General features: G+C 32.5%; 1 protein-coding gene across 1 annotated transcript; it reads left to right on the top strand.

The window, feature by feature from the left end:
• The first annotated feature begins 9752 nt into the window (after positions 1-9752).
• On the top strand, positions 9753-12912 carry LOC145326874 (uncharacterized). Its single transcript, XM_080170314.1, has 4 exons — positions 9753-11379; positions 11745-11895; positions 12189-12235; positions 12619-12912. The coding sequence occupies exons 1-4, from the start codon at positions 10669-10671 to the stop codon at positions 12910-12912; spliced, it is 1203 nt and encodes a 400-aa protein (XP_080026440.1). The 5' UTR covers positions 9753-10668.
• Positions 12913-17309: the final 4397 nt, after the last annotated feature.

Raw genomic sequence — 17309 nt, 5'->3', positions numbered from 1 at the left:
AATAGATATATGGATAGATAGATGGATAAGTAAATGGATAGACAGATGGATAGATGGATGGATAGATAGAGGGATAGATTGATGGATGGATAAATTGATAGTTGATGGATAAATTGATAGTTGATGGATAAAGAGATGAATAGTTGATGGATAGATAGATGGATCGATATATAGATGGATAGAGAGATGGATAGAGAGATGGATAGAGAGATGGATAGAGAGAAGGATAGAGAGATGGATAGATAGATGGATAGATAGATGGATAGATAGATGGATAGATAGATGGATAGATAGATGGATAGATAGATGGATAGATAGATGGATAGATAGATGGATAGATAGATGGATAGATAGATGGATAGATAGATGGATAGATAGATGGATAGATAGATGGATAGACAGATGGATAGATATATGGATAGATAGATGGATAGATTGATGGATAGATAGATGGATAGGGTAAGGGGGGGCTATTTTCGGGAAGGGTTAATCTGGTAATTTTCTATCTACCTTCATAAAATGACCTTTATCTCCATGTTCCTTTTAAATGACAGAAAAAAACAGAAAAGCAAATTTGTTTGTTGTTAAATTACCTACAAAAAAAGTATAAAATGAAATTTTTGTGAGATGAATTTTAAGGTTACTAAATAATTAAATCCCCTTTTTGGTTGATTTGCCCCAATGTGCACTGTGTTAAGCGGCAGAAGAAAGGCCTATAAATAATCTGATTAGCCAATATCCAACGTGAATTTATTGGTTGCTATTCATGATAAAGCATGCAAATTTTTATGAATATTAATATACCAAAGAGCATCGATGTGCATCTACTCTATATCAGTCCGTCTGTCTGTAATACCCAACATAGAGTGCATCAAATTTATTTTTCTTCGCTTCTTATAAATGTTGTCACCCTTGTTATTTTAATAAAATAATTTAAAAGATTTGATTTTCACAATGTAACTGATAAACCATAAATGGTACAACGATAGCATCTATTTTCCTAAAAACTGGAGCTCATAACCTTTCAATTCCAGTAGCAATTGTAAATTATAACTTTAACTTTTCAAACTTACTATAATTTATTAATATCTCATACTAAAATAGATAATGTTTATTAGTAGAAATTTATCAAATATTTAAGCTTTGTTTGCTTAGAATTTGTAATAATATTATTAATTAACAAGTACGAGTAATTTCTGAATAGCAAAGCTTAGCTTATTGTTTTTTAAATTCCTGTGGAATATGAAAGTGATCTTTAATTATCCAAGATAAATATAAAATTTTGTGCTGTGATTGATTAACACAAAACTAAAAAGTCAAAATGTTGAAATGATGAATTTTTGGTATCAATGTCGATGTAAATATCAGTCACAATATATGTTATAGCATGATGTTTTAATAACCTTACACAATTAATTTAGATACATTTCGAATAACCGTTTCGTGATGGCCCTTTCGACTTTAATCACTTGTCTAAATACAATCCTAAAATGTATTAAAGTAACAGGATGTCTATCTTTGTGTCTGTCTCTAGGAAAGGATTTCGCTAACAACTTAAGCGATATCTTTACAATGAAGCTTCTTACTACAGAATATTTAAGTTGATGGTATCTACACCTTTTCTAGAGAAATCAACCATAAAAAACACTAGTAGAATAATAAAATGCTTAAAATTCATTGTTGAAAATCTGCAATATTTTTTTATAGACGAAAGGATTAACAAAAGCAAACTATTTAGTGGCTACGCTCAAAATAACTCTTCATAGTATCTCTATTAAGAACCATATAAAAAGCTTAAAATAAGGTTAAATTATCTATTTCATTGAAATATTTAAAAAAAAAGATTTTATTTAAAAAAAGGCATATATAGCCTGAATAAATAAAAGATTTGACAACTTGACATTAAACAAACAAAAGATAACACATAGACAACATATTTAATTTTGTATTTAGGTAGTTGAATCAGAGACAAAGAAATAAGTAAATATATAAATTATTAATAAGGTTAAATTTCATTTAAGAGGTTGTCAATGTTATTTCATGACATTACTTTATTATATTTTATCCAACATTTTATCAGATTGTTGAAATTGATTTTTAAAAATTTTTCAGAATTAAGTAAATACATATAATTATACAACTAAAACATTTAATCTTATTTACTTATTCCTAAGAGCTTGATTTAAACACGAGCTAAACTGATACAATAAATTTATAATTTTATGTATCATATGTAAGTAGGAATAAGCCAAGAAAGAAAGAGTTTTGCAAATTTTTTATATCTTAAGACAAGATATAAATCATTATATAAAAGTAACAGTAACGTCTGTATGTACCTTAAGATTTTGCTATCACGAACATCAATATAGTTCTTTTTGAAGTGAAGATTTTTAAAGTTTCGGGAAAGGTTAGTATCTCCCAATTTAAAATTACCCTAGAAAAAATATCATCTCCCCCCTTAAAAATTCCAATACTTAATTTATCGCATCGTAACATAAACAGCTTTACACGGATATATCAAAATAAAAAAAAGATATGATTAAAAGACCGGGCCTTCGGACCCAAGAGGCTAGCAAAACTGGTTTTAATTGTATAATTTTTATATTTATATTCGTAGAAAACTAGATATAAAACGATTCATAATAACCAAGCAGATTTAGCTTGTTAAAAGAACAGTGAAAAAATGAAAACCATGAAAATAATACTAAAAATAGAAATAATTTTGATATATTTTGTGAATACACGTTCCTGAATTAATATATGAATCCAGCCCCTGGGGTCAAAAATGGATCTCCAATAAACAGATAACAGCCACGGAAATGGTTCTCTATTGAAATTCTATTCCATCTTCTAGAAAATTCATAACTAAAATCTTATGATGTAGGTTATATAACTAATTATAATTTATGAATTCTCTCGGGATAAAACAGTGTTAGAATGTCTGATTGTGTTCGGTATTTACCTAAAAATCTCGCTAACTGCTTTAAAATGTTTCTCGAGCACTTTTTTTCCTATTACTTTTATATCAGGATATAAATTTGAAAAATAATAAGATACAAAATTTAGTAAATTAGTTTTGCTAAATATATAATGCATATATAGACGCTAGCTCATACTGTAAGAGTAGATAAAATATACACAGGCACTAGCACATACTATAAGGAATAGTGAACTAAAGAGTAGCTATGCTATATAAAATATACACAGACACTAGCACATACTATAAGGAATAGTGAACTAAAGAGTAGCTATGCTATATAAAATATACACAGACACTAGCACATACTATAAGGAATAGTGAACTAAAGAGTAGCTATGATATATAAAATATACACAGACACTAGCACATACTATAAGGAATAGTGAACTAAAGAGTAGCTATGCTATATAAAATATACACAGACACTAGCACATACTATAAGGAATAGTGAACTAAAGAGTAGCTATGCTATATAAAATATACACAGACACTAGTACATACTATAAGGAATAGTGAACTAAAGAGTAGCTATGCTTAATAAAATATACACAGACACTAGCACATACTATAAGGAATAGTGAACTATAGAGTAGTTATGCTATATAAAATATACACAGACACTAGCACATACTATAAGGAATAGTGAACTATAGAGTAGCTATGCTATATAAAATATACACAGACACTAGCACATACTATAAGGAATAGTGAACTAAAGAGTAGCTATGCTATATAAAATATACACAGACACTAGCACATACTATAAGGAATAGTGAACTATAGAGTAGCTATGCTATATAAAATATACACAGACACTAGCACATACTATAAGGAATAGTGAACTATAGAGTAGCTATGCTATATAAAATATACACAGACACTAGCACATACTATAAGGAATAGTGAACTAAAGAGTAGCTATGCTATATAAAATATACACAGACACTAGCACATACTATAAGGAATAGTGAACTAAAGAGTAGCTATGCTATATAAAATATACACAGACACTAGCACATACTATAAGGAATAGTGAACTAAAGAGTAGCTATGCTATATAAAATATACACAGACACTAGCACATACTATAAGGAATAGTGAACTAAAGAGTAGCTATGCTATATAAAATATACACAGACACTAGCACATACTATAAGGAATAGTGAACTAAAGAGTAGCTATGCTATATAAAATATACACAGACACTAGCACATACTATAAGGAATAGTGAACTAAAGAGTAGCTATGCTATATAAGATATACACAGACACTAGCACATACTATAAGGAATAATGAACTAAAGAGTAGCTATGTTATATAAAATATACACAGACACTAGCACATACTATGAGGAATAGTGAACTAAAGAGTAGCTATGCTATATAAAATATACACAGACACTAGCACATACTATAAGGAATAGTGAACTAAAGAGTAGCTATGCTATATAAAATATACACAGACACTAGCACATACTATAAGGAATAGTGAACTAAAGAGTAGCTATGCTATATAAAATATATACAGACACTAGCACATACTATAAGGAATAGTGAACTAAAGAGTAGCTATGCTATATAAAATATACACAGACACTAGCACATACTATAAGGAATAGTGAACTATAGAGTAGCTATGCTATATAAAATATACACAGACACTAGCACATACTATAAGGAATAGTGAACTATAGAGTAGCTATGCTATATAAAATATACACAGACACTAGCACATACTATAAGGAATAGTGAACTAAAGAGTAGCTATGCTATATAAAATATATACAGACACTAGCACATACTATAAGGAATAGTGAACTATAGAGTAGCTATGCTATATAAAATATACACAGACACTAGCACATACTATAAGGAATAGTGAACTATAGAGTAGCTATGCTATATAAAATATACACAGACACTAGCACATACTATAAGGAATAGTGAACTATAGAGTAGCTATGCTATATAAAATATACACAGACATTAGCACATACTATAAGGAATAGTGAACTAAAGAGTAGCTATGCTATATAAAATATACACAGACACTAGCACATACTATAAGGAATAGTGAACTAAAGAGTAGCTATGCTATATAAAATATACACAGACACTAGCACATACTATAAGGAATAGTGAACTAAAGAGTAGCTATGCTATATAAAATATACACAGACACTAGCACATACTATAAGGAATAGTGAACTAAAGAGTAGCTATGCTATATAAAATATACACAGACACTAGCACATACTATAAGGAATAGTGAACTAAAGAGTAGCTATGCTATATAAAATATACACAGACACTAGCACATACTATAAGGAATAGTGAACTAAAGAGTAGCTATGCTATATAAGATATACACAGACACTAGCACATACTATAAGGAATAATGAACTAAAGAGTAGCTATGTTATATAAAATATACACAGACACTAGCACATACTATGAGGAATAGTGAACTAAAGAGTAGCTATGCTATATAAAATATACACAGACACTAGCACATACTATAAGGAATAGTGAACTAAAGAGTAGCTATGCTATATAAAATATACACAGACACTAGCACATACTATAAGGAATAGTGAACTAAAGAGTAGCTATGCTATATAAAATATATACAGACACTAGCACATACTATAAGGAATAGTGAACTAAAGAGTAGCTATGCTATATAAAATATACACAGACACTAGCACATACTATAAGGAATAGTGAACTATAGAGTAGCTATGCTATATAAAATATACACAGACACTAGCACATACTATAAGGAATAGTGAACTATAGAGTAGCTATGCTATATAAAATATACACAGACACTAGCACATACTATAAGGAATAGTGAACTAAAGAGTAGCTATGCTATATAAAATATATACAGACACTAGCACATACTATAAGGAATAGTGAACTATAGAGTAGCTATGCTATATAAAATATACACAGACACTAGCACATACTATAAGGAATAGTGAACTAAAAAGTAGCTATGCTATATAAAATACTAGCGGCTTCGCCCCTAGCCTCTAGGGGCTTTGCCCCAAGAGGTGATAAAAAAATTAAGGCAAAATTCGTTAAAGGACCAAGGAAATCTTGCGCAAAAAAAAGCGAAAAAAAAAAAATGGGGGGGGATTTTTTTGTTTTTGGGGGGTTGGGGGTGTCCCACCCCCCAAGAAAATAGCTTAAAACCACCACAGGACCAATAGGTATATACCCTGAAGAGTAGAATCCGATCGGTTCAGTGGTTACCGAGATCTTAAGGGACAGACAGACAGACAGACAGACGGACAGACAGACATCGTTCTACTTTGTATTATAGATACACAGACACTAGCACATACTATAAGGAAAGTGAACTAAAAAGTGGCTATGCTAAATAAAATATACACAGACACTAGCACATACTATAAGGAATAGTGAACTAAAGAGTAGCTATGTTATATAAAATATACACAGACACTAGCACATACTATAAGGAATAGTGAACTAAAGAGTAGCTATGCTATATAAAATATACACAGACACTAGCACATACTCTAAAACTTGACAGGCTAGATTTTAAAGAAAATTTATGGTTGTGTTGCGCAGAGCATGAATGTATATTTTTCTAAATAAACATAAACATACTTTTAAAGATAAAGAAACAAATATAGGACTTAATTTTTCTTCAGGATGAGCATCATCAGTAGCTATGCATCGAGACAGCAACATTCCTTGAATAACTACAATTGCTATGTCTTAATTTCTTAAAACTAACGGCTACTCCGCTCTTTCAATTTAAGTTTTTTAAAGAAAGGATATAAAATATATTTTTTTTCTATTTACGAATTTTCATAGGAATGCGGTGGTACCCTCCCCCAAAATATTTATAGATCTTTCCGTGACCTTTGAGAAGCTACACTGAAAAGGAGAATCACATCCGTTCAGTATTTAGCGAGATTCTTTAGATGAATATTTCGATTTTAAATTTCATTCATAAAATGTTGGCATGTTATTCCCTTAGAATTTCAAAATGTAGCTTTTTATAATAAACTAATCTTATAAATGTAATTCGGTTTGAAGTTTTTAAATTGTTCTTTTCATTCTAAATGGAAGCTAAAAGGAACAGTTAAAAATATTCTTACAAGAAAAAAAAACTTTTCTAAAATTGGGAAAATGTTAGTGTGTGTGCGAATGGGGCGTTTGTCCATATTTAGGTATGGAGACCGCTCTTCTATGAGTACTACTAAAACCTAATTTTAATGCAATACACATAGACATTCTCATCGTCGGTTCGCTTGTTTAGAATGCTTAACCCTCTATTCCCACAAGTATAATACGAATTTGGTTGAGCTGGTGGAAGCTCAACAAAAGACCCACGCGAAGTATTATGTTGCTTTAACCTAAGAATAAATGGTTGGTTTTGATATTCGATCAGAATCATATAAGTATATTAAGTATTAAGGAAGGAAAATGTTTTTATAAAGTGTATTTATATCACAAGTGCATAAGTTAAGTATGGAAATATTTACAGGATAAGTGTTAAAATTATAAGTAGAGTAGGACAGAAATATGCCCTAAGTCCCAAGCAGTGAATTGTGCTAAGTGTTAGAGTTCTAACATAAGGCCTGAGCTCAATTCATGCTAAGTACTAAGGGGCCTAAATTTAAACTACAATGCATGCCAAACAACTAAGTCATTACCTTTTAAAGCCAGAAAGAGAAGTTGATGGTAGGGGAGTTAGTAAATAACTGAATAAATTCAAGAGGTACATGCTATAACATTAGCTCTGGACCAGGATTTTAGTGTTTGTCTGTGCAATTAAATATCTGTGTGTTAATATGTGACGTAAATCAGGCATGGTTGTAGGCATACATATATGTACTGGTTGTTTATATGATTACATTAACTATAAACATAATATCTTTAATAAACATATACTATTAGCAAATCACATACAGATTACCATGAATAAGCTGTCGTTACCTGTATATGGTGTCATATAGGTAGAGACAGGCCTATGAATGCATAAATTGATACAAATAATGCCTTGGGCCTAGCTAAAGTAATTGTGTCTTGCCCCTGAGTGCTACTAGTTAATTGCAGGGCACGTGTCAATCAAAGGTTCATAATATGATCTATAAAGTGTTGATTTTATATCAAGCATAGATAGATAGTTGTGGATGCGAAGCATTTCTGTAAAAGTCTCATATGTACGTTCAAAGAATTTGAAAATTGAGGATCGCATCTCCAATGGGGGTAAGTTGTAAAAAAAGAAAAAAAGAGAAAAAGAAAAAGTTTAGTAGTCCCAGTATATAGGCATATATAGTAAACTATAATGTATTCCAAGCTAAGTTAAATACGCTTTCCATTAAGAAAGTATGCTTTGCGTATTTTCATAGCTGGGTATACAAGATGATAAACCTCCCAAATAGAATACATTCTTTTCTTGAGGGGTTTAGTTTTATCTAATATTGTCACATCAATAAATGTTTTTGCGTTGGTTGTTCTGGATAGTTCAGCTTCTTCTGATGATGAACTAGGTGGTGAAGTGCTCTCGTTCGAAGTGTAGGTTGAGGTTGGGGGTGAGGTAGATATGTAGCCAAGGGCGTCCACTTGTGCTACCTCGTTTCCATTCTCGTCCAAGGTGATTGAGTGATTTTCCAGGTCATAGTAGAGTTGGTTGAGGTCATTGGTAGAGAGGGATAGTGTGCTGCTGGAGCTAGTGTCACTATCGGTATCCACTCTACTATCTTCTCTGGTAGTCAGGGCTGTATTTAACAAGAAATTCCTGATAGTGATGGACAGGTTCTCTGAGAATCCATCGTACTCTGGTGTGGTGATGATGTTGTTGTTCTCGTCTATAGTGTCAAGGTGTTGACAGGAACACAACCGCAATCCGTCCAAGGTAGGGTGGTGGTAGGGCTCCAATACTCCATGATCATCTAGGTTATCTCCAGGCTGGTCCATGGTAGATCCTAAAAAGAGTTAGTGCGCGTGCTCCAACCGGTTCCTTGGGGTATCCTGGCTATGGTAATCTAAACAAAAGAAGTTTTAATAATCTTTTATTAATCCTTTTATCCCTGGGATATTCTAGAAATTCTTTCGTTACAGATAGACCTATAATGGATTGGTTAGTTATCTCTATTTCTGTTAAATATAACTGTTTCCTGAATATAAACAATATTTTATATAAAAATGTATAAGTACAATTAGTATTTACATATCGTATTATTTTCTTTGGTTACAATACTCGTATGTATGTAAAAATATAAGATTTTACTAACAATAGTTGGTAACCCTTTGTTTGTATATTTTGTATATGTACATATGGTTTATACCATTGTTGGCATTAACTGTATTTATGTTATTTTTAACATGAATAAATTTTAATCATTTTAAAGACTAATATCTTACATTACGTCGTTGTCAAGTGTACCTTATAGACTTAATATTTACAAAATATATCGTTCGACGTCCGTAATTAAATTTTACGTAACAATAAGTTGTCAACCCTTTGTTTATGTTTGGGCGGTCAAAAGTGATAGGGGTTGGATTTGAGCGAGGTTATAAAAAGCTGGCGGCCCAGTAATTATGCTCATTTATATAATAATTGTCTTTGCGAGCGGAGCTTGCGTTCGAGTGTTTAATTTTACCGCTAAATTCCAAGAGAATTTATATAAAAGTGATAAAATATAGTATCCCGTTTGTTTTATATGAATGTTTTTATGTTATAGATTGCTGATATGCCCATTATTGCATTCGTTAGCCGCTATTTAAGACTCAAGAATCTTATTTTCTTCGTCGATAAGGCCTTTATCACTGTATTTTTAAACGAAAGTGGGTTAGAAGCAATATGGGTACATCTTCAATATATGACAATCTTGTTTTATATAATATTTGTAGTTTTGATAGGACATATCTGAGTCATCAGGTAAATTGATGTACCTTGTTTTGTTTACGTTTTCCGTCTGCAAAAGTTAAATTCGTTCATCGTAAACAAAACTTATATTGACACAGATATGTTCCATCATTCTATTCGTTTTAACTTTTGATTACAGCGTTCCCCTTTTTATAATCAAAACTTATTGAGTCCTGATTCAACTCTTCTAAAACAATTTTACTATAGGTTTTAAAATAAGATTTTCTTTTTACTTAATTCAATTATAATGACGCTAATTGATAGGTTATTTACGTTACGAGTAACTCAACCATATTTATTTTAAAATGGTCGCTTGCAAAAATTATATTTAGCTAGCTTTATCTAAAGTGTTTTTTAAAACATCATTGAAGATATTCAGATTTAGCTAGTACATAAGTTTTTAATTGCTTGATACATCATAATGAATATGTTTTTGATAGCTCAGCGATAGCTATTTTTAAGCGTTGAATCATGTAAAATTAATTACATATTCTTTAACTTAATTGAATCTAATAAAACAAAGTTTTAATGTTTGAATAGCTTAACGATAGCTATTTTTAAGCGTTGAATCATGTAAGATTAATTACATATTCTTTAACTTAAAGAATTTTACTTTTAGATGATAAATCAAAGTTTAATGGTTAGGAGGTTCAACCATAGTTGCTTAAAATACAAAAAAAAAACATTCGTGTGTACAGTCTTTTTCATAAAATCAACTTTACTATATTGCCTTTCAGAATCACTAGTCCTCTATTTTAAATTTACATTCGCTCATAATGTATGTGCCTGACAGCCTGGACGCGCATCAGAATATTAAGGAAAGATTCGAGGAATCAATGAGGGCGGCTGCGGCCACTCTTGCCAATTCCTCGTTTCTTGAAAACTCCTTAGACGACTCGAGTTCAGTGTACAGCGACCAGTCTGGGATGCCAAGCCTTGCTGATGTCGATGACTATGGGAGTACAAGTACTGTAGAGTCCGAAAGGGATCAAGGGGAGATGTTTGGCAACGAGCATCTCTCACTGATGCTTAGTAGAACGATACAAATCATCTGGTCTCTCCTCAATTCGGTGATGCAGAACTCCTGCGGTGACATTGGTGACGATGTTGCCGGAGGTGATTCTGGGTCTGCCGAGTTGGGGAGAGACCAGAAGACGAGTCTGGACACATTCAACATGGATGGCTTAATTAACATGTTGTTGGGTTTAGGCTTGTTTTCATGTGTTCTCATAGTGGTCTTCTTCGGTGCTGTAGGGCTTGAGACTCTAACACGTATTGACAACACCTCAGACAGGTCGCTGGCTCGCTGGATAAGAGATGTATGTACGCGCCTCCGAAACATAGGCGTCAGGACCATTGAGCTTCTTCACTGCAGTAACAGGACCAACAGGACTAGATCTGGGGCTATGTCGCCAACTGCGGAGCCGTCGGACACCATGTATGAAGCCGCGTCCTCTGAGATTGATGATATTCTGTCGGATACACAGGTGAGTTTTCTTCTGTTGTATATTTCTTTTTTTTTTGTTTTGTATAATTTTTTTTCTAGCCACCCGTTTTGTCTAATAAAGCATCATGTTGTTGCAGGGTTGTTCTGTCCTATTCTCACTTCCTCAACGTTGACTTTCGGCTCTTCCATATATATCGCTCACCGTTTGTCGTCGTTTTATGTCGCCAGAGAAATCCGCTCGGTTACCGCAATTAAGTTGAGATACCAGTTAACATTTACTAAAATCTTAAGTAGCAACCTAATATTATTTCCCTCTGGGAAGGTTAAGAGTTTGCTCGTGCCGTACGTTTCTCATTGGGGGTTTAAATGTTAGACCAAGACTTTAATGTTTTCCTTTGGTTTTAGGCTCCCTCTGCTAGTCCATCGACTCCAGCAGAAGTAAGGTCCAGAATTGGCCTGTTTGCCGTACACTGTTTGTCTGCCACTGAGGATCGGGTTACTGGAAGAAATGTGCCTGCGGGCTTGGAAACCTCGACGGGGAGTCCTGGCTTTACATGTAAGTATCCATGCTTTAGTTTTCTATTAATTTTCAGAAAGAGGCTGTACATTTGTACACGTATCTAGCGGTATTTGCAACTAAAATTCTTTTATTGGTAGAATATTAATCTTAAAATGTATGGTTGCATAAGCATTTTTGAACCGATCTAAGATTTTAATTCTAGTATAAAGTGGGTTGAATTGCTACCTAATCATATAGCTTTACAGGATTTTAGGCATTCTCATTTCCTGATTTTCCTAGATTCTTTTGTTGGCATTGCGATTAAACTAATAAGATTTATTATATTTTAGGCGACCAACTCAGTCAATCTGGAGGAACACTATACAAACATGCTAAGGTTTAGCCCACCCAGTTCTGGAGGGTCTGCAGAAGGATCCAGCTATAGTTCATCCCTATGCTTGAGTCGAATTGATTCCCCATCTGCAGCGGACCTTTCAGCGGTAAGTTTGCTACATTCGTTTAATATTATTAGTCGCCAAAACTACGTGACTTGAGGTAAAGAATTTGGTGACTTTAGCTATGCGTATATACAATAAGTTATTTTAATCATGGTGCTATTCCCGTTCCATTGGTTAGCATCATGACTTTAGCGGAGTTAATAAAAATTTTCTAAAAGTATCAAGGCTGCTCAATTATCTATATGGGTAAACATTATTATATTTCTCCCTGATTATTTGTTAAGATTTTCTATTTTAACTAATACTTACTTCCCTATTTTAGGAAGCGGAAAATACCCTTCCTCTGGTGAACGTGTTCGAGATCGATATACCATCCAGCCAGTTCGGTTCCATGGGTAGTGAGATTCGGTTCCCATTGCCAGAGAGAATGGTTGGAGGTTTAGAGCGGTTGCGTCTTACAGTCGAGACTCCCACCCCATCTCTTCCACCAGAGACTGCCTCAGAGACTGCTAGCCTGACCTCAGTTGCGCGTTCGTCGGATAACAGCAGAGAGGAGTCCGATGCTGAAGGTGTCCCTCGGCGACGGGGTTCTGCCGGCCCTAAGCGTACGCGTTGAAGTGGCGAATGTTAGCTTGGTCATAGACATTGTAAATTTTATTAGACAAAGACTGCTCAGACACGTGTGACAAAATTCTTAATCTATGTAACTAGTCAAAATAGTGATTACTATTCAGTAAAATATTAGACGTTATGACTTTCATACTGTACAAGACCAAATAATTTACACCATTGTTATTTTGTTATGTCATTACATGTTAGCTTGTAAGGAACTTAGTATGTAAGGAAATAATGGTATAAGGTTGTATTTTCTTTTCCCCTAATTTAAAACTTCGTGTAATCTCAATTACTTTCGTCATAGTTGAACTAAATTTCTTTTCTCAATATTATATTAACAATTTTAATTTTCAGCCTTATATCACAATTTATTCATTCTTGTTAGCTTTTAAGGGTTATGTATATAGATATTTAATCGAGCTTGCGCCTCAGTACCTTTTTTCTAAATTTCATTTATATCCATCCCTGTGCATTAATCGTGAATTTTAATTGTGCTGTGATATATATAGAGGACCTGTAAATAGCGTATATTTTTTGTAACCAATATCTAAGTAGACTGAAGGACTGACGTTAGACAAAGCTATTCAAATATGCTTATTCAAGTACTTATAAGAGAGATATGTAAAGACTGTTTGTAAATTTTAATATTTGAGCAATTAGAGTAGTTTCATTGATCGGATAATTTTATTAAGGAAGATTATTTAACTTATTAAGGTTTAGAATATATATCATTCCTCTTCAAAACTATAGAACTTTACATCCCTTTAATTCTTACTACAATAGCCGTAAAACTTAAGTTTCGGGGTAAAATTTTCTTAGGCCTGTCATTAAAGTTAAATCTAAATTTTTATTTCCACCAAATAGAATTTTCCTGATTCAAGTAGAGTCGTTGATAGGCTGTGTGCCTATATATATATATAAGTTTTTGCATTTATTGCTCAATTATTTTTAATGATCTCGGAATTTTTCTTATGTGCCAGTATACAGCTTAAGTCAAAAAAAAATATTAACTAAATTTGTTAAAACTTGTCAGAAATCTTTCTTATTATCACAATTTTGTTTTCAAAAATTTTGGTAAATGAAAGTTTATATTCTGTTTTCGAAATTGTCTTAACTTTATAATTTTCACCAAAGAGAAATATTTATCAAATTTTTATACCTTTTTCTAAAGATTATCTACTTTTGTTAAAATAAATATAGAGATTTTTAAGTAACATACATATTTTGTTAATTACTGGTTTAACATATGTTATGTAAAATTACGTAGCTACTCTATAAGCGTTACTTGTTTGTTTGTCACGTTAGTAGTGATAATAATTAAATTGTTACCTTTATGAAGCGTTTAACCTAGTTTTAAAATTCGCTTGTTTTATAACGATTAAATGAGTAATAACATTACCTACTATGTTCTTTTAGTATCATAGTTACTATATATGTGGTTCATTTTCTTACCGTTTCTATCATTACCCTTTTAGATAACTCATATAATAATAACGTGGAGATTTTTATAAGAACGTGTAAGAATATAAGTACAATATTGTATAGGTAAGTACGAGAGTATTATATTTTCCGTTTGGCAAAGTCTTTTATATCATTGGGAATGTTCGTAAGTCTTTCCATCTGGATACATTAGAAGTTAAGTCATAGGAATCATGTTAACTTGTATATTTATCTAACTATTCTGTTTGAGTTTCTAGGTCGATAACTAGCGGTAGTCGCGGCGGGGTGACCTCTCCTGCCGTAGATTACCGTTAGGTTATGATGATGTGCATCTGGTCGTTGAGGGACAAGCGTTCTACCGCGTATACGCAAACTCCTCTGAAATACTCTTAATATTCTTTTCAAGAGTCTGACTAGGAATGTAGTGATCCTGTCTAATATTATGACCATGATAATTGTTATTGACACGTATATAGCTATTTCTTCTATATGAGCAAAGATAGTTCTAATGGTCAATGGTTCTTTAGGTTTTGGTGGGCACAGTGCTTCTGACGCAAATGGTAAAGTTCGTGCCGTGGTCTGTCGGTCATATCCTAATGCGAACTGTGCGATCGTATCTCCCAATGTGAGATTATATGATCCTCCTGTTATAATAAAAGGAGTGGATGTAATAGTTATTGATGCATTCTCTAAACTGCGATTAGTATTTTCGCTCAAGCTAGTAAAGACAATTCCATCTTGCACATGAGCGTAGGGATAAGTCTGTTTTGCCAAAGGGCAGTGCTTGGTTATCAATGTTTCATTAACGCTAAGTAGTCCCTTAAGGCACTGGTCAGCTTCAACCGGTAGATAAGCGTTATAATAAGATTGTCTGTAAACTCTTTTGGTTTTATCCAAGTAATAAATGGAATCGATATAGCACTCATCAAAAGGAATTGGTGCGTATCTGTAGATTTTTATTGGCTCAGAACTTAATTCCATGGATAGGATAGTGGTGAATGATGTGGTACCACCACTTAAACGACTTTGGACTTCCAATCCAAGATTATGAGTATAGTCCAAGTTAAGTTCTTGCCTTACGAAAGTTTTAATAGAGTCTGTGATGTCTGTCTTTGCAAGATCTTGAATTAGAGTAAGTCTGAAGTTCAAGTCTGCTTTAAGATCTTCTAAGTTCGTGATGGCTAAGTTGCTCAAGCTATCAACATAAGAGTATTCTGCTGTTTGCACAAAGTTAGCTGCTTTGGCATGAAGGATTATACCACTTACAATTTGTGGTACTATCTCCGCAAGCAATAACTGTGTAAAGTCAAACTTATCATGATCTAGCTTATAAGAAAGTTTATTTACGTTATTAGTCACTTCAATGCGGTTAGAACTTATTAAAGGAGTTACTGTTTCAATAGCTTCCTTGATGTTGCGGATAAGTTTTATTACTTCATTAAGCAAGTCCTTAATCTTTTTGGTATATAACTTGCCTATAAGTTTAGTTTGTGCTGAAGTGAATGTGCGTCCATCGTAGCTAATGTCTAATTGAGTCTTCAGGCCATCATAGATTGCTATTTCAGGCGCTGTATTGTCTACAGATATATCAACTTGAATGGATCGAATTGCTACAGCCGTGTAGCCTATATATTCTCCACTTTGATAGTGAGTGGGTATCAAGTCTGTCATTGTGTCTGCTGTTGTACTATAGTAGTACGTACTTAGTATTATTAATATTATCTTAGAATACATTGTTAAACAGTTAAGTTTATTTAATAGATGCTTATATCCACAATCAAAAGTTACTTTTCTGACTGGTACACTTACACTAATAGTTAAGGTCTTCACTGCTTGGAGTTCTATGATATACTAACTTATTTTTCCAAAATCTATTTATTATCCCACTTTCGCTACTGCTAGATCCTGAGTGGGCGTTTCCGGTTTCTAACTATAATTAAAGTTTTTGACATATTTTTTTTGTATGTAGATTGGTTATAAGCTTAATAACTAATCAAGTTCATCTCAATTCAAGGCATTTATATATAGGTTGTCTAATAATATTTTTATGCTTGTGTGATTTACATAGAAGTATTAGATATTTTAACTTTTAACTCAATTTTGTATATATTGGGTTACGCAGTGACATGCGTATATTTGTACAGTTTGTATTACTCGTTTGACTCTGTTTAGATTATACAGATTCAAAACTTATACATATACAATTTTCCTTTTATATATTTTTGTGTATAAATATTTTTTGAAGGGATCGACTTATTTAGTCGACATGTATTGTATATGGTTGGTCTCCCCCTGTCAAGAGAGAAGACGTAAATTTTACCACTGGATATATAACCTTGAGTGGGAAAATTCTACATAAATTATGATATCTCTGTTATCAGATTAGAATAACATACTATTATATTGTTCCCGAGTTTACAGGGTAAACGGAAATGCAAGTGATTGTTATTGGATTTGATTTATATTTCTCGAAATTTGATATTATAATTTATGTTTAATGTTTTATAGATATGAATTCTGTACGTGTGCAGAATTATAGGCTTTGTATTAATTAAATTTGCATTTTGTTATAATGATAGTCATTATGTTGCTTATTTGTGCATAAAGGGATGACTGTGCACATATTTTTAGTCGCAAATTTTGCTTTGGCCAAACTTATAAGCGGAAGCGTCTCGTTTAGTTAATTATCTTTTAGTCCATGACTTTATTGTAAGACTTTATAATTACTCTTTTGTATTCTCTATGAAAGTGTCAAAATATTAGCCAATTGGTTTGAAACTCTTTGATTTTGAAAGGGTATTTAACTTGTCTGTATTTATATCAGATCTCCTTTCAACCATGTTTATTTTGAAAACTTGCAATTTATTAATACTGTGAGAGGGTATGTGTGATATTAGGATTGGTCTCACGTGGAAAGTATTTAGTTAATTCCATGAATTTTCTGTAAGTTTACCTTTA

This window comes from Acartia tonsa, chromosome 1 (assembly GCF_053477335.1).
Source record: "Acartia tonsa isolate MP-2025a chromosome 1, ASM5347733v1, whole genome shotgun sequence".
NCBI lineage: Eukaryota > Metazoa > Arthropoda > Copepoda > Calanoida > Acartiidae > Acartia > Acartia tonsa.
This window is presented reverse-complemented; position numbering and strand designations above follow the sequence as displayed.

Bases quoted from the DNA above. Each gene is read 5' to 3' on its own strand.
- LOC145326874 (XM_080170314.1), top strand. From the start codon at position 10,669: ATGTATGTGCCTGACAGCCTGGACGCGCATCAGAATATTAAGGAAAGA. The intron at 11,896-12,188 runs GTAAGTATCCAT...ATTATATTTTAG, and splicing joins GGGGAGTCCTGGCTTTACAT to GCGACCAACTCAGTCAATCT. The intron at 12,236-12,618 runs GTTTAGCCCACC...TCCCTATTTTAG, and splicing joins CACTATACAAACATGCTAAG to GAAGCGGAAAATACCCTTCC.